The sequence below is a fragment of the Amphiura filiformis genome, chromosome 4 (genome assembly GCF_039555335.1).
Source record: "Amphiura filiformis chromosome 4, Afil_fr2py, whole genome shotgun sequence".
In the NCBI taxonomy this organism is placed as follows: domain Eukaryota; kingdom Metazoa; phylum Echinodermata; class Ophiuroidea; order Amphilepidida; family Amphiuridae; genus Amphiura; species Amphiura filiformis.
In genome coordinates, this window is record NC_092631.1 from 44956549 (window position 1) to 44982590 (window position 26042).

The window sequence follows — 26042 nt, forward strand, 5'->3', positions numbered from 1 at the left end:
GAATAACTTCTCCTAGATGCGTTTATGAAGGTTGTCATTCTCCTAGATGCTTAAATTTTCCTCATAATACAATGAAAATAAGCAATAGATTTGCAAACCCTAATAAAACAAAGTCAAACATAAGAATAACTTAAAAAGAATAAAATCTATTTCTTTTGTTTTTATTGTATTATGCGAAAAATGCGAGAATTGAAAATAAACATCTAAAACGTTATTCTTATGTTTGACTTTGTTTTGTTGGGGTTTGAAAATCTATTTCTTTTGTTTTACATTGTATTATGATGAAAATAATGTGAATTGAAAATAAGCAACTAGAAAAAAGTTATTCGTGTGTTTGACTTTGTTTTATTAGGATGTGTATATATGTTTATTTTGTTTTACATTGTATTATGAGGAAAATTATGAGAATTGAAATTAAGCATCTAAAAAAGTTATTCTTATGTTTCACTTTGTTTTATCAGGGTTTGATTTTTTTTGACTTCATTGTATTATGAGGGAACTTATGAGTATCCGAAATAATCATAGGAAAAATATGTGATTTTCAAAATCTGTTTTTTTTTATTATTACGAGGGAATTTGTTTTGAGATGCTTTCAAAATGTAGACTTTCAAAAGCTAAATCTTTATATTATTGTGTTTTACTTTATCCTGCGTTATCTAAAATAGACCTATGGTATATTGTTTAGTATCTCAAATGGTTGTGAGGTATTAAAGTTTCTTTTCAAAACATGTCCGTTTTTTTTGCCCCTAAATCGTGTCGTATCTTTGATGTAAAATATCAGTATAATTTCGAATTCAACTGAATGCGTTCATCATGATTAATAACATATTTATATTGATCAAAAATCGACTATGGCATAGTTTTAGCTTGAGATCTACCACGGTGGTTACCCACTGCTGTGGTTACCTTAGTAACGTGTAATCAAAACACTGAACTTTCAGATTTGTAATTTGACACCACTGACCCAAATACAGGCATTGATTACTGCCCAAGTAATCTGATAATACCAAACACTTAGCTCGACCTTCACTCTCCATTCACACATACTATGCTGTGGGTGAGTAAAGTGGGCAGTCCGTATACATGCAAGAAGTGAGATGGTTATTGGGACATAGAAAACGGAAATATTGTTACACATTTATCAAGATATCACAACAGTTTCCATCCGTTTTCATCGGTAGATTTACGTGACAAAGGTGTCGTAGCAGTGCAAGGTAAATGAATTTTTTTTATAGGGATCAGTATATATAATATGATTTTATCATCATATGTATTTATGTGAATTTTTAAGGCGATGCTCAAGATATTTTGTACCATCGTGACCATGACCGTGTAACATTAAGCTTATAATAACTAAGCTCAACCGCTATCAAATTGACATTTCCCACGATATTTGCTTAATAATGTTTTGCAAGTTTAGTGTACTTTTAAGTTGAAATACAACGTGACTGGCACTAGGAGCCACAACATGCTCATCTATCAGGGTGCAGTCCTTTAACCCCAATACAATTGCACATTCATTGAATGACCTTTGAAAATCTGGGTACAAAAACTCATACTCTGCAACTTGAGGTCAAATTTTACACTATGGTTATTCAATTGAGGTTGTTGAACTATGCCATTGGGATGAGGCTATTATGGTCCATAGTGTGGTACATGTACTGGTACTGGGATTGCTGAAGCTTGATGTGAAGGTGCTTGGTGAGTAAATAAAATGGTATCAAAATGATCTGTTACGATTTACAAAATACATTAAAGACTGTGTTTATCTAAAAATATAACTACAGGAAGTAATATTTAGTTTTATTTCTGATAAAAACGAGCGCAAAAATTGTTCATAATCCTTAAAAGTTTCATGTAATAATCATAACTAGATCGTGCCGTAATATTACATTTGCAACTGAATAGAGGAATTTGTTTATCATGTCAACCATATCTATACCACGGACATAGAGGCCGCGATGGTGAAAATATTCGAATCTTCTTCTCGCTATATTTAAGGTCCGCTACAATATTCGGGCAATATATCTCTCGGCCCGCAAAAAATATTTGCACCCCCTTGTACATGCTAAATTATTGGGATCAGTTAAATAAATTTGGTTATTTTTTGGCACTATACGGAGTGCTTTTTGCAAGTCGAAGTGTGGCAAGCAATTTTGTATATTATTGCCCTGGCTCTCCCCAGCAAACACAAAACGTTTTCGACATCATTCGCAAAAGGTTATTAAAGGTTGTCAGAAAACGTTTAAATGTCGGGTTATATAAAGGGTATATTAAGAGTATAAAAGTTTTCATAACCTTAAAAAGCATTTTTTCGATAATATACTGATCAGAAAAAAAAAAAGTTTTACAGAAAACGTTTAAATGTCGGGTTATATAAAGGGTATAAAAACGTTTTAATAACATTCCAAAAACATTCTTGAAAACTTAATACAAAACATTCTACACAGAATATTATTTTGGGGTTGAAAAATATTTTGCGAAAAATGTTTGCCCAAAATATTTGCAATAACGTTTTAAAACGTTTTCATGACCTTTATATAACCTGAAATTTAAATGTTATTAAAAGGTTTTGAAAAAAAACATTTTAAGAACATTGCTGTGTTTGATGTGTTGACAAAATATTTAGCAAAAATGTTTTCAAAAATAGTTTACAATAATATTTCTTGAAAACATTTTAAAAATATTGTTGTAGTGTGTTTTCATACAAAACGTTTTAAAACGGTATCATGACCTTTATATAACCCGACATTTTAATGTTATTAAAACGTTTTTAACTAAACCAAAAGCCAAAATATAACTTATTTAAAACGTTTTTAAAACTCTTTTGTGTTTGCTGGGTCCCTATTAAGAGTATAGGCCTAGTACTTTATCCGTCAATAAATGCAAGTTTGAAGTTTGGTCCCTTGTGTTGACATTTAATTGACCCCTACGCGCTTAGGGCCACTGTTTGGTTTTGGGAACATCTTGAATGTGTTTTTAAACCATAAAATGTTTATGCAGAGCAACTCAGTGATTTCAGTACAGTATCCATCAGAGGTCAGTGCAATTACTGCAGTAAGGGACCGTTCACAAACACTTGTAAGGGGGGGGCTGATGCAAAGGGGGGGCTGAACATTTTGACCCTCCTAAGGGGGGGCCCTGAAAAAATGACCACACATTTTCTGGAAAAATTGAGTTTATCAGTATGCTTTTCTATGGGGTTGACCCATAATTTTCATTTCAAAAGGGGGTCCCTGAAATTGTTGAGGTCTGTAAAGGGGGGGGGGCGAAAACATTTCGCGATGATTTTTTTTTGCATCAGCCCCCCCTTACAAGTGTTTGTGAACGGTCCCCAATTGTCAGGGGCAAGAAATCAAAAATATTCCGGTGACATAATTTTGGTCCGGTTTTCATTTTACGCGGACAATTGAGCATGAAGCGTGTAAAAATTTAAAATTGTACTCACTATTAGCCAAAAATCAAAGTGAAATCTGGGCCAAGTTAAACCAAAGTATTTGATACACAGCTTTTAAAAGAAGCAATTTCTGCCCTCATGGTCAGCTTCCAAAATGACTTACATACTCTGACAAATGTGCACGATTTCTGCAAAAATATGCAGTTTTAACGCCAAAATACGCCAAAACTACTCTGATGCATCATGCACATACGCTTGGTTCAGTCGGACAAGGCGGGGATAATTGACGTATTCCAGTGCTAGAACATTGTAAAATCCAGTGTCACCCTTCTTTAGACTGTCCAAAAATTAGATTCCCCCTTTTCTCAGCTTAAATGTTTCAGACCCTCCATATTCTCCGAACACCCTCATCAGAATATTTATGAACATTTCCTTTGATGTATCTTGATTGCAGGAGTGACCGTGTACTGTTATCTTGACCTCTTGAGATTGTCTTGTTTATTGTTTTGTATAATGTAGCTTTAATGTGAAGGACTTTGGATAAATACAGATTGAGAGACCTCGTCTTCCATAAATCGTTAAACATGTTGGAGATGGAGGATAACCCGGGTAAACATGGAGAACTAAACAGCTCTGCAGCAGAAAAAGAAACGCAGGTACGTATATCATGGAAGAAGCATGCGTACTATAGCAACAACTCCAATACCACTAAGAAACTGCAACATAAAAATGAATGTATGTACCTGTCTATAATAATTATGTATAGCCTATATATTTTTCAGATAATCCATTAAAAATATCATGTTTTTTTAAAGTTGTTCGCACATGCAGTACCAATTACCATTGCGTATTACTTGTTGCAGGTGAATGATTCATCGCAGTTTATTTATTATATCTGTAGGTTTATATGTCACATTTGTTGTCAAAATATTTGCACGAGGTTTCTTTATGCAAAGATACTTTCATGTTTGCGGTCGGTTGCTGAATACTAAAGTTATGAACGTTTAAAATGGTAAATGGACTTTCGGGACACCCTGTATTTCAGTCCATTAAGCTAGATCCCATTGAATCAGGTAACTAATTTTCAAAATATGCCTCAATTAAAAGTGTCTCGTTCCCACAAACCCTAACCCAACTTTTGAGAGGACTCACTCGCTGTAGAAAAGAATGAGCTCACTATAATAAACCACTCTGAATGCGCATGCATTCCACAAAAAGGACTTTGATGACGCAATCAGACCATGGTGCATATATTCATCAGGGAATCGTTGTGAATGAACTTGCCCTTTTAAAATGAATATAAGGCCTCGCTGTAGAAAAGAATGAGATTTTTTTCTTGATCTCTTCAAATTTTGTTTTTGTACTATTCCCAAAATGTATACGTTTAGGAATCACAAAGGTGTTACAAGTTTATTATGGTTAGATTATTTTATACCTTTATCTCAAGAGTTGGTTTGCCGATTCGGCAAACGATTCAAAAATGTTTCCATCTCTGTTTATATGATTAACAACAGGGCGCATCAACGGTAAATGATAGCACTGGTCGAGAACAACACGATACTTCATCTTTAGATGCCAAATTGGAAGCAAAGGAAGTCCTAAAGAAACTCAAAGGTGATTTAAGTTTCGCAATAGAAGACGTTCCACCATGGTACACGTCAATTATTCTGGGGTTTCAGGTAAGTTTGTTGACTGTTAAAATCGTTAGTGCTGTATTAAATTTGAAGAAATAATATAATAAACGCATTCTTTAAGAGTTCTTTACTCGTATTACAGATCCTACGTTAAAGAATATTTCAAACTTGGACTTCAAAGCATAAAGATCGAACACAAAGCACACTGCTAACTTATTGTCTTGGCGTTGTTTGTTGTATTATTTGGGTTCTGTTTCATAATGCTCCATATACAGAAAGCCAAATAATTAAGGTACCAGTTATGTTGACTCCTGTATATCCTAAACAAAGATAAATATGTCAAAAGTAAAACCAGCAGCAAATACCTGAACCCTTAAGCTCTGATTTAAGACCTCACTTGATGAAATTGGTTGATAATTAAAGAAACGGTGATCTAAAACCCAAGGAAGTAACGAAATCAACAATTGCATTTTCATGTTCTTAAAGCACGTACTAGTTTTAATGTGCTAATCAATGGAAGCACGGCGCTCTCTTGTTCGAGAACAAAACTGCAACTTTTGAACTTGCATCTTCCTTGGGTTTGGGGTTATTGTGGCTTGCTTTCTTGACCGATTTTAACGAATGGGATCTTAAATCCGAGCTGAACGATGCAGCTATTGGCTTCTGGCTCTAATTATGACATATCTGCCTTTGTTTAGGATATACAGGGGTAACAATAACTGGTACCTCAATTGTTTTGCAAACTGTATAGTTACTGTGTACATCCAAGCTGTTCATCTATTTAGACTTAATGTCATGATATTATCAAACCAACAAGCTGGATGTAATAAGGTCATTGATAGGTCTTATATCAAAAGTAAATACGTCATTATGTAGTCATGTCCACAGCAGAATTCACCACGACCTTTGAAGGACTTAAACCCCATTAAACCAAGATAAACCTCATTGAAAACAGCTCAACTATGTTAAATCAGGGATGTGTCTCATAGCCCTGGTTAAATCCATAGACATATGTTTCTGATTTACCTGTGCGATATTTCAATGTGCTGTGATGAAATAGGTATTATAATTTCAGTTGGATGCACCATTACAAAGCAAACGCGCAGTAACAATAGTGAGCGTGGCCTTTGTTTCCGAAATGAGAACAATAGTCTGCTTATTGTTATCCAGCCATGTTGATGGTGCAACTCATGTCAAACTTGTCACAGTTATTGTGATCGTATCACACAAGTAAATGAGAAACATGTGATTTTGGACTTAACACGGTTTGGAAAAAGTTTTTCATTTTTTAGCTCCCTATCGGGCAGTCAGAACTCCATATTTGGGAGGGCTCGACAACAATCTTCCCAAAATCGCATTTTAATCATTTTTAGATGACCATAGAGGGAAAGAATTGAAGTTTATTTACAGCTTTTTTGGCAAAAATTGATCAAACCGATATAATGTTAAGGATGAACATTATAATTCACATGTGAGCTTCTATGGCTATTATTGGGTGAAGGGTTTTCCCACCAGCCCACTAACTAGTCCTTTGCCTATACATACAGTACAGTGAGTGAGCTCACAGATATAATGTTTATTCAACACTATGAAAAGTCTGTTTCGTATTAAGTTGAGAGTAACGCTATGTTGGAATTCATAATGGCAGATTCGAATCAGTGCTTGTACGGACAAATTATCATTTACCCTGTGCACGTGCAAGTGTCAGAACTATTCGAAAAGAGAAGGGGGACCATACCCGGTTCTGATATCTGCAATCGATCCCAGGTTCCAGGATCGTGCATAGGTAAACTGTGCACGTAAAGCCCGTGCGACAATACTCAGCACGTATGTGAATATATGAAGAAGAAGTAACAATATACTGCAAAGTCCAGTTCCAGTTCCAAAGAAAACAATCAAACAAAACACTAATTTGTCCACTCATGATTTAAACTCAAAATGGATTATTTTGAATATATATTTTGTTTGGTGACGGCATCGTTTGGATTAATAATGTAAATAATTTGGATAATTGTAGGAAATTGCGGACAAATAAAAGGGTCAAAACAATAAAGTAAGAGAGAGATGAAATTCTATATGGCCGCCCCGTGACCCGTTTTTAGTTAGTGTCCCCGGGTGTGATATTCTTGTTAACAACTTAACGTTTGGTTTAATGTTCCGTTGTGTTTTTATATAGCACTACCTTACTATGTTTGGTGCAACAGTTGCCGTTCCACTATTCTTATCCGAGGCTCTTTGTATTCGAAACGATCTTGTGGCACTCGGTGAAGTCATTGGTACCATTTTCTTCGTTTCTGGTATAGCAACATTATTACAGACAACATTTGGTTGCAGGTTCGTAACGTTTCAATTTTTAATCCTGAACACGGTGTGCTTAAATATGTGTATTAACGTTCATAATATTTTCTGATAGGTACAAAAAATGTTGCTAAAAATGTGAGTGCGTTGAAGATGAAATTTATTATTATTAATTTTTTAAACCAGATTACCTATTGTACAAGGAGCGACCTTTTCTCTCCTGGTGCCAGCTATTGCCATTCTTTCTCTACGAGGAGATTGTCCGGCACCTCTTAATGGTAAGCAACTGTATTAATTACAAGTATATTTACAGGCTATAACTGCGCATCATTTGTTTGGCGGGCATTGTGAAAAATGTAAACATTTTGCCTTTGGAACCGAGTGATATTCCGAGGTCCAAAGCAATATGTTTAGATTTTGGACAACTGCCTGACATAACTGATGCACAGTTATTAAAGGAATTCATAACTCATTACACAACCAAATCTCAAGATTTTGTTCTGCAATTTGTTGAAATAAACCGTTTTAATCACAATTTATATTTCACCCATTATAACGCCCTGTACCCAATTACAGCAGTGCGAATTCACACCGTGTGCAAATATGGTAGTTGATAATAATGGGTCACTAGCCCATATTGAAAACGATGTTTCAAAAACAATCCGAATTCAGCGTGGTGTGAGACAGTGAGACACAATATCCCCAAAATATTCACTACAGCAATGGAAGATATATTCAGAAAGCTGAACCTACAGAAGATAGATGGCGAGAAGCTAACATATCTGAGATTTGCAGATGATGTAGCTTTGGTGACAACATCAGTAAAGGATATGGAGGTCCAGTTAAATGATCTGAATAAAGGAAGTAAAAAGATTGGATTGAACATACACAAGTGCAAAACTAAATATATGACTACCAGTCAGAGGACATCATTGTAGTTGAAGGCGATGTTATCGAAAAGGTGGATGGCTATAAATATCTTTGCCAAACAGTGAAGATGTAGGACAACACCAGGGAAGAAGCTTTGATCATAATAAAGGCTGTTACCAATGCATCTGATCAGTAGAATGTTTAACCATTGTGTATTGCCAACAATGATGGGGCTGAAACATGGACAACAACCAAGTACCTGGAACAGAAACTACAAACAGCCCAAAGAGCAATGTGAAGGAAGATGCTACACATTACCTTAAGGGATAAAATTACCTCAAACTCAAGTCAAAGACATGGTGAAACTCAAAGAAGCGAAATGGAGATATATGGGCAGATCACCTTGCACGAAGGGAAGATAACAGATGGACTAAGCGACTTAGAGAATGGCAACCAATAACAGGGAAAAGATCAAGAGGAAGACAGAAGAGGAGGTGGCGTGATGACATTACTGCCTATATGGGACCTACATGGACAAGAAATGCAAGAGAGACAGAGAACAGCGGAAGAATCATGAAGAGGGCTATGTCTAAAATTGGTCGAATACAGCCTGGTGAGGTGAGGTGAGCTTTAGTTGATAGAGCATCGGTCCGTTGAACCAAAGGTCCCAGGTTCAACTTATGCGTGCATTGATGGTCAGTGATATTTTCACTGGCTGTTATTTTTGTATCAGAATACAGATACAATAATCTTTCAAGCAATAATGTGTATTAAAATCGAATCATGGTATAATCCTGAAATAAATATTGTTGTTGTTCATGCTTATGGTAAGCCTAGTTTCATTATGCTTCTCATATATCAGAAAATTCAACTGCTGAAGAAAAAGCCAATGCAACGGCAGAATGGCAGAGCAGAATACTTGAATTGCAAGGATCAATCATGGTATCTTCGTGTTTCCAAGTGTTCATTGGGGCTACTGGAATCCTTGGATTAATGCTTAACTATATAGGTCCACTATCTATAGCTCCTACGATCACCCTTGTGAGTTTATCGTTATTTGGTCCAGCAGCAGATTTCGCCGGACAGCACTGGGGTATGTCAGTTTTGTAAGTAACATTGACTTTTAATTTCGGTATTTTATTGTGTATGTCTGTTTCGCTTTATAGAAAGTGTCTTTAATAATGATTATTGTTAAGTTAGCAGGTAGTATCGTCACGCGAGGGTTTGACCAATAAATTAAGAAGTAAGTCTAGAGTTTATTAAAAATACCGATATAAGATATTTCTTATTTTTTCAACAGGACGATTATCTTGATGGTGATAATGTCGCAGTATATATCGAGATTCCATGTTCCGTGCGCAGGATACTCGTCTGAAGAAAAATGCCATGTTGTACGATATCCCGTTTTCAAACTCTACCCGGTAGGTATATAATTTATATTAGCTCGGTAGTACATAATAAACAACATACTAACTGAAGTTATGAATAACAAATCAGAAATAATGTTATAGGTCTTCAATCAGTGAACCGTGTTGGATGGTATAAGCCCTTTCGTAGTTCTATAACAGAGTGCATTGTGGGTAATATCCATTAGAGATAAACACCGCGACTCGTGCAGTATATTTTAATGGGAGTGAACTTCGCACATGAAAGAAAATGCTACCTACTTGTGTTTATTCACATTCTTTGGTCCAGATGTCTTTTCAATACTTGCATATAACAGACACGAAAAATCACAGGGATTCTGTTTGAGTTGCAGTTCATTAAGACGGCCGTGTGATTGTGACGGTTATTCGCAATATTTAATTGAATCATTTATTATCCAAAAGTAGAAAAATAAAAATATTTTGCTCCCTCGCTCTTGGCTTCAGTATAGTTCTGTTCTTATGTACAGTTTATGTATCATCAATCTTCATTAACAAAACAATACAAACCAAAGCAATAGAAGCAAAAGCAAACAGAAACATACGCAGGAAAACTTGTATCACTGTAAAAAAGTGTTCTGAATTGTAACACTTATTGAACATGTACAGCCTGTCTCAAAAAAAATTGTGCAAGTGAAAAGCGCCCTCTCTGGCAATTAGAAAATACCGTTGTGACATAATGTTTACATCAACGTCAAGGGCGTAGTCTTAGCTCTCAAATGCCGTTTGTTTTGTTGTGTTCATCTTTGAACACTGAAAGTTGGTGTTCAAAATGGTAACACATGGACACTTTCAAAGACATGTAACACTTTTTGAACACACGTCTGTGTTAATATAATTTGGTGTGCATACTTTTGAATACCGGATGTGTTCACAAATGTCATACATAGGCCTATAGTGTTAAAATTTGGAATATGATGGTCTGCACACAACAATCCACCATGACAAGTCAAGTAATTCAAGTCTATCACTCACCGCTTATGACAGTGCTGGGATGGTCTTCGTTTTGTGCTTTTTCAGGCCTGGTCCAGGTCCTGGCTTCAGCTTGTGTGGTGTATACATCACAGCACTTGTGAGTGGTGGGTGTCAATAATTACAAGTGTAGCTACATATCAAACTTTAATTTGGGCTTAAAGGAATAATTGCATATTTGTTTATAATATTGTATGGCTGACATGAAGAAGGGGGCTGGTGGTTTTCTGTATCTTTTCTCCACCCACCAGTCCCAAGTACAGGGCAATAAAAATGGGGAAAAAAAGTAATTCAAGTCTATAAACTTGTTTTATTCCATGTACTGCCAATTCAGGGAACAAAGTAAGCCCTACACTGCAGTTAACATCTCAAATAATAATCACTAGTTACAATTATTTTGGGGTTAATTACATCATCATGCGAGGCTTTAATATGTTAGCTAGCCTGCTTCAAAAACTTTAGTACGCAATCATGTACAGCATAATAAAATATCAATAATAATAGATATGACAGTGCCGTCATTGTGGTATGGGATGTTTGAGAGTCATTGTTCATGTTGTCATGTCTTGATCACCATCTTGGCTTTCCATGACGAGTTGGTGTTAGGTTAATCAATAACTGATAAGTCTTTCAGTTGAATACTCTTGCACTTACATTGCAAATGTTAATTACAAAACTGAAACGATCTCAGTAGATGTGAACTGTACGGTTCTGTGGGCGGCGCCAATTTGTGATGCGATCAAGCCAAATCAGTCGGAACTCGGAAATATTGATTTTGAAATATAGCCAAACAAAGAAAATGTTTCCCTTTGTTTCCTATTGTTTTGGAAACTCTTTAATTGCTCATATCTTTGGAACTGGTTGTTCAATTTCAATGGGATATTCTGCAAAATCCAGCTTTATAAATGGCCATGTGTTTTGAGTTGGGGGATTTTTGCCGGACATTGCATATTTTTGGGAAATCGCGCCATTTTTTGTTTATAATTAATTATTTCAGTACCTGTACATGCTACTATAGGCAAAGTATACATATTCTGAAAGGAAATTTCATGAGGATTCCCAAAATGCAGTTATTTATGATGCAGGGGCAATGCTAAGAAATATATATGAAGATAAAAAGGGAAAAATTAAAAAAAAATTGCCAAAGATCAAGTGGTCCTATTTTTAAAATGCCTTACCCTACATCAAAACAGACTCCATTTTTGCATTCCCCACATCAAAAGCTTTCAGAAAATATATAGTTTTACTTTGCTACCTGTTATGGTGCTCAAATTGCGCAAGGGTTAAAACGCGCCAACGCAAAAACGGTGCTGAATTTGATGAAATTAACAAATCATGTTCTGTCTAGAAAAATTAAGTAATTAAAAGTACAAGAATGATATTATGTATATGAATTCAAGTTGACATAACAACAAGTTATTCACAGTATTTTGAAATTTGTTGTCCAAAATATGAAGTTTGTAGTAAGTTAAAGTTGCACTTGTATACGATATCACAGTCAACAACAGGATTTAAAATAATAAGATTTGCAGAATTTCAGATCTATATTTTGCAAGTTAATCCCAATATGCAAAACCGTTTCTTTTGGAATTACTGTCTCCTGGGAAAGTCTTATACAAAATTACTTTATGTTCAAGAAAGATACAGGTACCGGTACAAAGAATCGCAAAAACTGAGATGAAGTCAGTGCTAATTTAAATACACATGTATGTTCAACTGATGTACATTGAAGTGACTTTATGTAAATGACTAAATGTAATTGTAGTCTTTTGAAATTGTGAAGACCAAGGGGGTTAGGTGGTTGAGCCATCCCCCACCTGATATGAGTTGGTTAGCTAACTCCCCCCCCCCAAATAAATGTCAAACACCCCTATAACCAACCCCTTCCCAAAGAAAATTTCACCCCCCCCCCATAGTGTGAAATTGAAAATTGGCCTGGTAAGTGGTAAACACAAATGTTCACCTTAATTTTGGGCTTAAATATAGTGTACAATAGCCATTGTTTTGCACAACAATCACACCGGGTAATCACAGTGTCAAATGATGGCTACTAGGAATTTGTTTGTCTTTGCACCTTCAGAAAACTTACCATGATGCGCCACTGAACATGTAAAATACATGGACCCCCCCGAAAATTTTACCAGGACCATGTAGGTAAATTAAGAAGGTTGTGTTTGTATCTTAAATATTTAAATCTGAGAGTGTAAATCAAATCAGAAATACAATCCTGATAAGTTTTCGCAAACTTCACCGGAAAAGAGCATATCCTGAGCCGCTATTTCTCGAGCAGCCATATCGTAAGCCGACTCCACCCTGTCTAAATAATTCAATTAAAACCCTAAAACTCGAAAGATTACACATTCAGAATACTTAATAATATCCAGGCTTGTCATATTTAGGCAATTTGACTAATTTTGGGCAAAGAAGCAAATCAGAAACAACATATAAACAAGCTGGAGCAAACATTAACACAAAAGTGCATATCATGGGCCAGCATATCATGGGCCGACTCCACCCTGACATTTTTTTCGTTCAGCTGCTATAACTTTTGAAGTATACATGCTATATTAAAAGATAAGGTACCAATTTGAAGCACTCACTAAGAGCTTTAATTTGGTATATAATTTACCTATGTAGGTATCTACAGTAATTAAACAATTTGACATTTAGGCAAAAAATTCTGCGCAAATGTCCGGGCTCCAGCCTATGAGACCCCCAACTCATAACACGTGGCCAAATACTTTTTACAATCCTATAGGAAACTGAAAATGTATTATTGCCGAGTTCCGACTGATTTTGCTTGATCGCATCACATTTGATCTCCGCTATATCCAGCCTGTCACCAATTAACCCTGTCTCTCAATTAGCTGACCGGTAATCGTTTGATGCACTTTTGGGCGAAAAATGCGAAGCATTTTTCGTCCTTATTGCGATGGGTTTTGGCTTACTTATTTCCTCACAGCGTTGCAGAATAAAAATAAAATAATCGTGCTGTCTATGTAATCAGAAACCTCAGAGGCGATAGTGTACATTTAAATTTGTCATTACTACTTCATGTTGATATTCAAACAGCGCTATAAAGTTGTCTTACCAAGGAATGTGTTTGTATTAAAAGAAATAATTGTTTTACAACTTGGATGAACTAGAATTACTTTTATGCAAATCCGAAAATTGCAACAGATATTTTTCATTTCTTTAAGACGTACAAGCTACATTAATAGCCTCATTGATACTGGCAAAATACTTGCCTGTATGTGCTTGTTGTTATGCTATAGCGTATAGAATCTGTTAATGATACTATAACTACACCGTCAATTAATTTTTCACGAGGCTGTCGGATTGCTCAGACCAAGAATGTTTGCTTCAGGAGAAAAGTCAATATCTGGTTGCCCTTTATCTGCTAACTTGGTTGAACCTGCATGGTGTGGTGGTATACAGCTGTATACGTTGAAGTCAATGTTCAATAAATGCCAAATGTTGCTAGCAGTAGATTAGTTAACGAGGCTGTCGGATTGCTCAGACCAAGAATGTTTGCTTATTGACCAATTTACCAGGAGAAAAGTCAATAACTGGTTGCCTTTTATCTGCTAACGATTACCGGTCAGCTAATTGACACAGACGTGTGTTCAATAAAAAATCCTTTATAAAGGAACAGGGCGAGCAAATGAGGAAGTATCAAGATAAAGGTGTAGTTATTTTATTGTTTGAACTGTTTCTATAATTCGCATCGATCATGATCTTGCAATAACACTGTACAGTGTATGGACAGTGTAGCCTATTTGTCTAATCATTTTGACTATTTAATTCTGACCATTGTGATTAAAACAGGCTTTCAGATTGATGAACCAATATGACTCGAAAGTGCTCATTAATATTCAATAACATTTTTATTTAATATAATACTGGTTTCAAACTTGGTCAAAGTGTTCCTAATGACTTCCAGATAATTAATTAGTTAGCTGCTCTACTTTGCATAATTAATTTTTCTATTTAAAAGCTGACAGGGTAGTATTTGCACTTATTGAGAACATTTCATTAGTTTCCGCTGAATGTTATATGCTATAATAATGCGCATGAATATGCCCCCATCATCATTATTAATGTTTACATGATAGGCCTACGTCTGTTTTACATGTCAATGTCGTTCCGCGGTTATTCGTTAAAACGAAAATAATTGCACCTAGGCCTAGATAAAAACATTTCTTCTTTATCGATCAATGAAGAAATGAAAAAAATTATCGAAGAAATTTAAAAAAAACCGAAAACAAACAATCTTATCAGAGATTGTGGTTATGCCAATAATGGCCCAGAACGGTTCCGAATGTCATCACAAAAGATGCCCACATCCCATTCCAAAAGAAGGTGCTAAAAGTCATCATAAAAGAAGGTTGATGTTTCCAGTTTTTACATCTGTTTTACATGTCAATATCGCTCCGGTTCGTTACCAAAAATACTGGCACATACCTTAAAGGTCCACCATCGTTGGCCTGGTCAACTGGCAGGTTTATGCAGGAACTAAATACCAACAATTACTAAATGTTTATACTAGGATTTGGGCAAGTAACCTTGTCTTTACATATCACTATGTTCTTTTAGATGGTCAGGACTTTGGCGAGTTGGACAAATTTATTATCATGGATTATGTTATGCTAAGCTTGTGTAACATTTTATTAATAAATCCAGATGTGCTGGTACCTCTTTAAAATCTTCTGAAAGTCACAAACGGTTTTGTCTCAGCCATTTATTAATTTCTAGAATATGCCTCAAATACCACCTTAAGATCCACGTATGACGACATCATAAACTTTTTTTATTGTCATGTATTGCATGCAGTAGGCCTATTTAACTAATCAACTGCTAGCAACATTTGGCATTTATTGAACATTGACTTCAGGTTTATAAAATTAGTATTTGAATTAGGTTAAAATATTTTTTTTGTTCCAAACGTCAAGCTTGGTATATACAATTATGTGTGATCATGACGTAAAAAAAACCAGTTTAAATGTATCATGTCATAGGCTGCGAGAGTCGTAAGGAAGAGGTGAAGTGGGGAGACATTGGAAGTCGACAGAGAGGTGCAGTGGCGGTAGCCAAGGGGGCGGGCAGCTCCCAAATGGGACATCTTGTTCTCCTTCTTGACCCTACCCAGTTGGACCGCCGTGATATTTTACATTTTTAGGCCTTTTTTGCCATATTCCACGCTTCCCCGTGTCCTCCTAACAAAAAACCCTGACGAAGTCACTGGTTACCAAACAAAAGAGACATTTTGATGCAATCGCTTACAAGCTCTTACACATGCCCTTCTTTTGAACGCCAATTGATGCACATGTCCCGAGTTTAAGGGGGCACACAGGATCACTCAAATTCAGAAATTTTAGACATTGTTTTGTATTGTATCTTTAAAACTAAAGATGATAAGTACATAAAAGTATACATTTTCAGAAAGGAAATAACACAAGGAATCTAACTAGCACGGCAGGTTTCTTTGAGCAGTTTTTGAAAAGCGCCAAAATTGATTTTCCATGCCAATTTTTTCGGCACGCCATAACAACTTACCCTAAATTTCAAAATTGATGAAAATTGCATATTTGTGTTCTTAAGACACAGATCTAGAAAGTGTTTTCTTAAATTTTTGATTTATTCCTTCGTTTTAAAAATATGGGTTAAAAAGGATCAAAATTTGACTTTTTTTCAATTTTGACCAAAATTTGGTATATTATAAGGTATATTTTCAAAACGAAGAAAAATTCAAAAATTTGAAAACTCTTTCTAGATTTGTTCTTTAAAACAAATATCTTATTTTCGTCAATTTTGATATTTAGGTGAGTTTTATGCCGGAACGAAAAAATTCAAAATTCAATTTTGGCACACTCAAAAGTGTTCATTTTTGAAATCTGCCGTGCTAGTTGATTCCTTGCATCATCCTTTCTGAAAATGTGTACTTTTATGTTCTTATCTTCATTACTTTTAAAGATACAATACAAAACAATGTCTAAAATGTCCCACTTTGAGTGATCCTGTGTGCCACCTCAAGCGACCAGACGCGGTTGGTGCATTAACCAATTATTACGTTCGCGTTGATGTAAATTTGAGCAAGAATCCATTCGATTACTGACGTTGCTGTTACAAATTTTCAAACTTCATTTCGCAAACTCTCTATTAACATGATACTGGACGGCACGAAAGACAGCAGGCAACTAAATAAATAATCAACAACAATACGCAAAATTACATTAGAAAAAGATGTCTCTAGTTTGTAAAATCAATGTAGAGTTTGGACATCCCAGATAGCTATGGGATGGATATTCCAACACCACAAACCTATCTATAATGGGTCAAGTGGGCTCTCAATAGTAAATGCCTATAATAGATTTGGAGTCGTAATCTGTATTTTGTGGCTCCTTTGTCATGTTTGTCATCAGTCTATTTACGTGACGAATCGCGAATCGTGCCAAACGCGATGCGCAAAATAGGGCACCCTCGGATCGCGAATCACATATTGGTACCAATCGTAGCGATAGATCTATAGCCCGCCATGCATGCAACTGTTAATTATCTTAAATTATAAAAATGTATACCAAATTAATGTAAATATGCATTTTCTTATGTTAAACTGCATGTTTTCTGGAGATAATAAATGATTAATAACGATCTTATTGCAGGTTGTTTTGTCCGTCATGTTTGCTTGGTTTATTTCCTACATCTTGACTGTAGCAGGAGCATTTCCAAATGATCCTGCCACTTATGGTTATGAGGCAAGAACCGATACCAGGATTGAAGTGCTACAACAATCAGCTTGGTTTAGATTTCCATACCCAGGTATCTAACGAATATATGTTATTCTATCTACTTCGAATGTTCTTAAAAGAACGCTGTTTTTTGTAACCATTGTAACTTTACTAGGAGTAAATCATGCACTATTGTATTATATACAGGGTGAGTCAAAAAAGTGCAATAGAGAAAAGAATCCATTTTTACTTAAGAACCAAGTTGAACGTTTTAGATTTGAAAACATTTTATATATGGTATATCCATCAGTGACTTTGTGTGAAAAAATTAAGGAGTTAGCATTAACCGTTTTGTTTTTATGACACATTTTATAGCGCTACCCAATTTTAATGTTTGTCCAAGAGACATCTAAAATTTGAATGTCAGCCCACTCTGTGTAAGGTAGATTTGGAACAACTGCCATTTTCTTAACCTCATTGGCATTAAAAATAAATGGAGCACCCAAAGTGTTATTGCCCTTGGTCTTATTTAAGGAAAAGAAACATTATTTGTTGTTATTTTCATTTTACCTTTAATTTAAAGATGTTTATTCTCTATCAAAAACATACACATTTTGTAGGCGGGTTTTTCAAATGTCAAAATGAAATGCGCGCAAATTGAAATGGAGTGAATTACAAAATATCGAGTAAGTTGACATATTGGGTTTAAAAAAAACTGGAGTTGGAGTCGAGTGAGGCATGAAGGACTTAAAGTAATGTTAGAAAGTTTGTTTGAACAGAAAAAAAGAAATTAAAACAACGCAAAAATCAACCTAATTTAAGTTAAAGTCAGTTTCCGATATGGTGCCTTTACCGCGCACTGTGTGCTCTCATTCAAAATACATGGTACCTCGTGGACAAATAACGAAATTGGGTATCGCAGCAAAAGGACTCATAAAAATTAAACGGTAGTCGCTATTCACTTCATATGTTCACAGAAGGTAGCCATTGAGTGTAGCATTTATAGAATTTTTCAATATTGGGAAAGTTCGATTTGGTTCTTACATAAATATCGATTCTTTGCTCTATTGCAGTTTTTTTGACTCACCCTGTAGAATAGACGTGCTTTTTTGCTTTTTGTGGACTATAATTGGACTTGGGCCACCACCCCTCAATATGGACTTGCACCAGTGGCGTAGCCAGGGGGAGCCGTGGAGTTGGCATGTTTTCCTCAAAGACATTTTCAGTGATGAAAATGGGGACTGAATAGAGTAAAGTGTCATTAAAATGACCAAAAATGGAACGAAAAATTGACAAATGGGTACACAAATTTGGCTTTGCCTCCTCACACTAAAAAGCTGGCTACGCTGCAGAATTGCACCACCCCTGCCACAATTTCTAGATACTGAACTGAGTACATGACATCATAGTTATGATAAGCTGTTTGCTTATAACTCAAGAACGGTATGTCACAGATAGGTCAAACTATAGATGAGAGGCATACTTACAAAATGTGAGCAAGTTTGAAATTTTACCCCTGTGTTGACCTTTGATTGATCCCTAACACGCGTGTCGGGCCACTTTTTAGTTTTTGGAGCAACTTGAATATACATGTATATCCAAAGAACCTAAAGGGTTTATATGGGTTAGTTTGGATTAATTCTGGGGATGCAAGCTCCCCGTCTAAACTGAGACGAGCTACATTTTACAGCTTCAATACTTGTGCATATGTGTGGTGGTCAGAATTATCTTAATTCCAATTCTCCGAGTAGTGGACTGATAGCTGAACTAAATATCCTCTTTTTTATTGTTTACTATCTATTCTAAATCCACCTTGTTCTTTTATAATTCTAGGACAATGGGGTGTTCCAAAAGTTAAAAGAACGCTGTTTTTTGTAACCATTGTAACTTTACTAGGAGTAAATCATGCACTATTGTATTATATAGAATAGACGTGCTTTTTTGCTTTTTGTGGACTATAATTGGACTTGGGCCACCACCCCTCAATATGGACTTGCACCAGTGGCGTAGCCAGGGGGAGCCGTGGAGGGGGCAAGTTTTCCCCAAAGACATTTTCAGTGATGAAAATGGGGACTGCATAGAGTAAAGTGTCATTAAAATGACTAAAAATGGAACGAAAAATTGACAAATGGGTACACAAATTTGGCTTTGCCTCCTCACACTAAAAAGGTGGCTATGCTGCAGAATTGCACCACCCCTGCCACAATTTATAGATACTGAACTGAGTACATGACATCATAGTTATGATAAGCTGTTTGCTTATAACTCAAGAACGGTATGTCACAGATAGGTCAAACTATAGATGAGAGGCATACTTACAAAATGTGAGCAAGTTTGAAATTTCACCCCTGTGTTGACCTTTGATTGATCCCTAACACGCGTGTCGGGCCACTTTTTAATTTTTGGAGCAACTTGAATATACATGTATATCCAAAGAACCTAAAGGGTTTATATGGGTTAGTTTGGATTAATTCTGGGGATGCAAGCTCCCCGTCTAAACTGAGACGAGCTACATTTTACAGCTTCAATACTTGTGCATATGTGCGGTGGTCAGAATTATCTTAATTCCAATTCTCCGAGTAGTGGACTGATAGCTGAACTAAATATCCTCTTTTTTATTGTTTACTATCTATTCTAAATCCACCTTGCTCTTTTATAATTCTAGGACAATGGGGTGTTCCAACAGTCACCGTAGCTGGCGTATTTGGAATGATAGCGGGTGTACTCGCATCTGTAGTAGAATCTATCGGCGATTACTTTGCATGTGCGAGGTTAGCAGGAGCCCCTCCGCCTCCTGTGCATGCTGTGAACCGTGGCATAATGATTGAGGGTTTTGCCTCTATTCTTGCTGGCGCGTGGGGTTCTGGGAACGGGACTACGTCTTATGGTGAAAACATCGGCGCGATTGGTATTACGAAGGTTCGTTTAACATTTACTACCTAGTATAAAATTTGTAAAGAAATAATAGCTTCTGTATAGTGAGAACCTTCAGTTCTATCTTAAATTGGAGGGCATGCATGGTTATGCACATTGTAAATAAATAGTTTTTGAAGCGTAAGCTTTAAAGTTTGTGAATATTAAAGGTCTATTCAGTGATTTCCTGATTTTCAAAATTTAGATTTAGGCACATTTGTTATTATTAGAAATGTGCTGATATAGCATATTAGTGGTTAAGCTGAAAGCTGTGTATTAAAGACAAAATAAGACATTTACATGAATCTGTAATTTCTATACTTATGTAGAGAAATTAGCTACATGTATTATCTTTGTCAATGCTGCTGTTTTTATCGTTTTGTTTGCCAGATGTTTTCAAAAAATACGTAATGACAATTTTGTGGCTTTTCTTTTACTTTTAGGCAAGCTATGCACAATTCCTTTTTAATATTTCTCTGGGATAACTGAATGGGCATTTAAAAGCTAGATATAAGGAATGATAGTGTATCGTAGAATATCAAAGTTCGTCGCACCTTATGAGACTTATACAATCATTAATAATCAATAAGTAATTGAATTCATTTCAACTCAAACAATGTAAAACCTCTTCAGAACATACACATAATGATATTTACACGTCGTACCATCCAGAACGTACAAAGTATGGTATTTTTACCTCTTACCCTTTAGGTTACTGCATGGGGTTTACAAGGCTTGATTCCAGAGGAGAGTCATCCTATAACGGGGCCATGGGGGACCGACCATGTTGGGAGGAGGGCCTAGTAGGAGGGGCAGCCGTTTTGCGGCAACGTTCCTATGGGAGTTTCTAAATTTTCAAATCGATTGGGGGAGTTTAAGACTATCCTAATAAATAACACATTTGAAAAAAAGAAACCAACATGAACACGTTTTTGATCTCGTGAACATGGTGCGTTAAAAGGATGTAAACGAAGGATAAACTCATATATTAAAACATACAACAATAATGTAAAGTTATATCAAACGCACCAACATTTCTCTCACCGGGATATTTGATTGCTGAGAAAACTTAGAAACCCGAGAACAAGTTTATACGTCTTTTATACGTTTTTACACGTTTCTTGTAGTAACCTTAACAAAGCGATATTAATAATGATTAGGCCTAAAAAAATGTTGGCGTAACAACTAACATAAAGAAATTTTTTGGGTATGTAGGTCGGGATTCTCTGACTTTACAAAGATTTACATTTTCACTGCTTTGACGAGAATGATCTCTCTGTCGCTCGAACCTTTCACTCTTTCACAATCTATTCCAGCCCCAGTGACGCCTCAATAATTTCCTGGATCTTTGGATGCATTTTACTTTGAAAAATCAACATAACAGGGCTGTAGTGCCAGTTGTCACGCCCCTCCAGTGAACATATGGCTAATCCTACCCAGGAAAATATGCATATCAGGTGTCACTGGAATTGGAACAGATAATAGATTAAGAGAGATGTGAGTCAGGAAGCAAATTACTAATTCTGGTTTGCTAATGAGCGTCAAAGTTCTACAGGGTGAGTAAGAATCCATTTTTATGTAAGAACCGAGTTGTACCTTTTAGGTTTTAAAACATTTTATAAATAACCTATCCATTATAGTATGTGAAAAAATCAAGGAATTGCATTTACCGTTTTTTATGACACATTTTATAGCGATACCCAATTTTAATGTTTGTCCAAGAGACATCTCAAATTTGAATGTCAACCCACTCTGTGTAAGGTAGCTTTGGAACAACTGCCATTTCATTAACCTCATTGGCATTGAAATAAAATGGAGCACCAATTTTCATTTCCCCTTTACTTCTATGTTTATTCTCTATCAAAAACATAAATTTGTAGGCGGGTTTTTCAAATGTCGAAATGAAATGGGCGCAAATTTAAGTGAAGTGAATTAGAAAATATCCGGTAAGTTGGACATATTGGGTATAAAGGACTCAAAGTAATGTTAAAAAGTTTGCTTGAACAGAAAAAAAAAGAGATTGAAATAACGCAAAAATCAATCTTATTTAAGTTAAAGTAAGTTTCAGACCTGTGCTTTTATCGTTCATTGTGTGCTCTCATTCAAAACACATGGTACCTCATGGACAAATAATAAAATTGGGCATCGCAGCAAAAGGACTCATAAAATTTAAGCCGTAGTAGTGAGTCACTTCATTTTTTTTCACAGAAGGTGTGGCATTTATCATGGTTATAGAAACTTTCAATAATGTGAAAGTTTAACTTGGTTTTTACATACATATCGATTCTTTGCTCTATTGCACTTTTTTTACTCACCCTGTATTTGTTACAATTTCACCTTTGCACCCATTTTTATGAATGTTTTTTCGATATTCCATTAGGTCGGTAGTCGACGCGTTGTCCAGTATGGCGGCATTGTAATGCTATTTTTCGGTACCTTTGCTAAATTCGGTGCGCTGTTTGTGACAATTCCGGATCCAATCGTTGGAGGCATGTTCTTTGTTATGTTTGGTGAGTAAATCGGATAAGTTTACTTCGAGTCTGCTTGAAATGTTTTAATAATTATTATTAGACCCAACTCGAAATTACTGAAATACAAGGATCGAAAAAACAAAATAATAGCGCTACATTAATATCGACTCTTTGCACGGCTCGCGTCTCAAAACGAGCTTCTACCACCAAAGTGCATGATTTATGTGCGCACGCTTTTCATATGCAGGTTTAGTTACCGCCTTCTGGCACATTGCTATCACAGAGTGAACAAACTATCCATCGGAAGTCAAAGTCCCCGTGCATTGTATGCTGTGAATTCTCACATATTCATGAGGGCTAATGGTTCGATCGTGCGTGTCTAACAATCACGCCAGCGGCAACGCGATAGGGCGTTGCTTGGGTGATGCTGCGACTTTGACTGTTTTTTTTGCAAGAAAAATCGAATTAACTGTCATCCTCTTCTTGTTTTCGTAGGTATGGTGGTAGCGGTTGGTATTTCCAATGTTCAATTTGTCGACCTTAATTCGTCGCGCAACCTGTTTGTTTTAGGTTTCGCCTTGTTTACAGGACTTGCACTACCTTACTGGCTCAAATTGGAGGAGAACAAAAATTTCTTCAATACAGGTATAACATGTATAACGGCGTTATAACAAATAAAGGCCTAAGTGTTATGTCTAATACGCACCTTTAGGGTTTCTCTACCGCCAGGATGTCGATTTGAACTTAACCCTAGTACCAACCCTCCCCCCTAAGATTTTTTATCCGTCACGCCCAAACGACCTAAGCTAATCGCAGATCCATCCTTTGCGCTTATTTTGATGATAACATTTTTACCCCAGCAGTTTACCCGGGATAGGACCGGCAATCAAAAATGACCATAGAGGAGACGGGAGGCCGACCATTGGTTCCATGATTTTTATTTCGCTCTTGTAAAATTATTCCAAGAGTTACTGATTTTTTACTTGCTAGTTATGCTGAAATAGTCATTTCCTTATATTCTACCACAGCCTTCTAGACATATCATTTGGGATAAGTTTGTATAAGTTTTAAGCAATGAAGGTCTTATGAAGGTGAAAAGTATTTTAGTTGGGTGACTACATGTACATTTTGCAAAAGATCAAGTGCACGAAGGAAAATGAATATTCATGTTATTGTTACAAACATTTTTATCTTTTTGAAGGTGTGAAGGAGATTGATAACATATTTACCGTGCTGCTAAGTACTAGTATGTTCGTGGGAGGTTTTGTGGGATTTGTGTTGGACAATTCCATCCCAGGTAAGACAAGTGTCAAGAAAAAGGTGCAAGCAAGTCACCTTCCACCAGCGTGATCGTATGAGGTTTTGTGGTATTTCATGATTGTTTTGGTCACTTCCTTCCCACGTCATGCAGTAAGACAAATGACAAGAACAAGTGAAACAATGCCAACTTCAGCATTAGGTTGAACAGTGGAATTCGGTTGTATATATAAATGCGCATATATAAATGCGCACGTGACCAGATGGCCAGTGCCATGTTCGTGTTACCTTACTGTCAATCACTGAAATTGCGACCACAGTTCCAGGTGGTGGCCGCATTGCATTCTCTAAATTCAGTAAATTTTCATCGTCAACCGTGTAATTGAATGGGATTATTTTGAAATTTTAAAACGCTTGAAATATCACAAACAAATAGGCCTATGTTGATAAATAATATAAATACAAGCTAAAACCGTTTGGGTTCGATAATGAACCCCACAAAATTAACCGACTATATTGGAAAATGCCATACGCCCGGGCGGTTTCACAAGTTGCCGGCTCGATCATGTCATCCGCCGCCTGCACAGTTCTGACCTTAAAGCCAATCATGTCCCCTTTCATACTTTCATGCCGTTGCGACAAGAGGCATGACTTATCAGCCATTCACAAGTCTTGATTGTGTCTGTTTGTCTACAATGCGCGTGTGTCACGCCGCTCGGCGGCAAGCAGCATGATAGTATGAAACCAGCACTACGTCATAGATATGGCCAATTGGCACGCCCATTTAGCACGGACATTATGAAATATAAGTTTGTAAATCAGCTATATCTAGCTTTTCCGTAGTTAATTTTTTTTTTCGTGATGGAAAACGTTAATAAAGAGTTTATCTTTCGGGTCAAGTTATTTTACCCTTTGCAATCAATGCCACTATTTTGCAAAAGCAATTTTCCTTGCGACCTGTCATTTTCCCTATACTTTTGCACGGGGAGTTTATGTACATCCGGGTACCTTATATCGTTTAATACGGTATGGCGACTTGTAGATGTCACGTGCGCATTTATATATGCGCATTTATATATACAACCGAAGTCCACTGTTGAATGTCTAATTACTTCAAATAAATGTAACTTCTTAATAGGCACATACGTACATGCTGTAAAATTAAAATTTACATAACAGTTACATCGAATTAAGGAGAGGAAAGAATAAATGAATGCATGAAAGATAAATAAATAAATAAATAAATAAATAAATAAATAAATAAATCAATCAATCAATCAATGAATCAATCAATGAATTAATTAATTAATTAATTAATTAATTAATTAATTAATTAATAAATAAATAATATTGCTTTTTTCTGCATGAAGTTGATATGGAATTATTAATATGTTGAAATATTCAGGAACCGATGAGGAACGAGGCATGAGAGAATGGCGTCAACTGTTCGGTAGCAGTGAAGAAGGAGCTGAAGTACGGAAACATCTTCTCAAATGCTATGAGTTTCCATTTGGAATGAAATACATCCGAGATGTCAAATTATTTTCATATTTACCATTCTCACCGACATTCCGAGGCTTTAATTGCAGGTGCCCACGTTGTTGTAATTGCTACAAACGTAACACAGGTGCGAGTTATTCCATGCTTATTACTTTCATTGGCTGTTCCGTATTACAGTGTGAACTCTAAACATGCTAAATAAATGACTTATTATGTGTTGCTGATAGACGATACTTACTGGTCCTTCTCTGGGTCCTTTTCATTCTCCGCTCATTTTAACATTAAGTATGTTAATTGCTTGACCTTGTACATGACAATATTTTATTAAGGATTATTTATTTCTCATTTCTTTCTTTTAGTGACAATCAACGATGGAAACGAGTCTGTATGAATGGAGCCGTCATACGTGCATTTGTGCCATACTGCATACCATAATGTACGATTTCCATAAAATTTTAATTATGTTTTTCTTTACTCAAAGTGTTGAAATGATAATAGTAATCAAATGTCAGGAATTGGTTCTCTCCATCTTAAGCCGAAATAACAATGTAAATTGAAAAACATGAGCCGACTATTTT

At 36.0% G+C, this 26042-nt stretch overlaps 1 protein-coding gene across 2 annotated transcripts; it reads left to right on the forward strand.

The window, feature by feature from the left end:
- The first annotated feature begins 725 nt into the window (after nucleotides 1-725).
- LOC140150922 (solute carrier family 23 member 1-like) lies at nucleotides 726-26042 on the forward strand. 2 transcript variants are annotated; one of them, XM_072173076.1, is made up of 14 exons: nucleotides 726-1214; nucleotides 3917-4053; nucleotides 4912-5076; nucleotides 7208-7365; nucleotides 7516-7607; nucleotides 9062-9305; nucleotides 9500-9620; nucleotides 17258-17414; nucleotides 19989-20242; nucleotides 22617-22746; nucleotides 23203-23352; nucleotides 23909-24004; nucleotides 25370-25591; nucleotides 25824-26042. In XM_072173076.1, exons 2-14 carry the CDS (start codon nucleotides 3982-3984, stop codon nucleotides 25853-25855), a joined length of 1893 nt encoding a protein of 630 aa, XP_072029177.1. In that variant the 5' UTR covers nucleotides 726-1214; nucleotides 3917-3981; the 3' UTR covers nucleotides 25856-26042. The 2 variants fall into 2 exon arrangements, with proteins under 2 accessions (XP_072029177.1, XP_072029178.1); XM_072173077.1 differs by lacking the exon at nucleotides 726-1214 and adding an exon at nucleotides 1264-1701.

Bases quoted from the DNA above. Each gene is read 5' to 3' on its own strand.
- LOC140150922 (XM_072173076.1), top strand. From the start codon at position 3,982: ATGTTGGAGATGGAGGATAACCCGGGTAAACATGGAGAACTAAACAGC. The intron at 4,054-4,911 runs GTACGTATATCA...GATTAACAACAG, and splicing joins CAGCAGAAAAAGAAACGCAG to GGCGCATCAACGGTAAATGA. The intron at 22,747-23,202 runs GTGAGTAAATCG...TTGTTTTCGTAG, and splicing joins CATGTTCTTTGTTATGTTTG to GTATGGTGGTAGCGGTTGGT.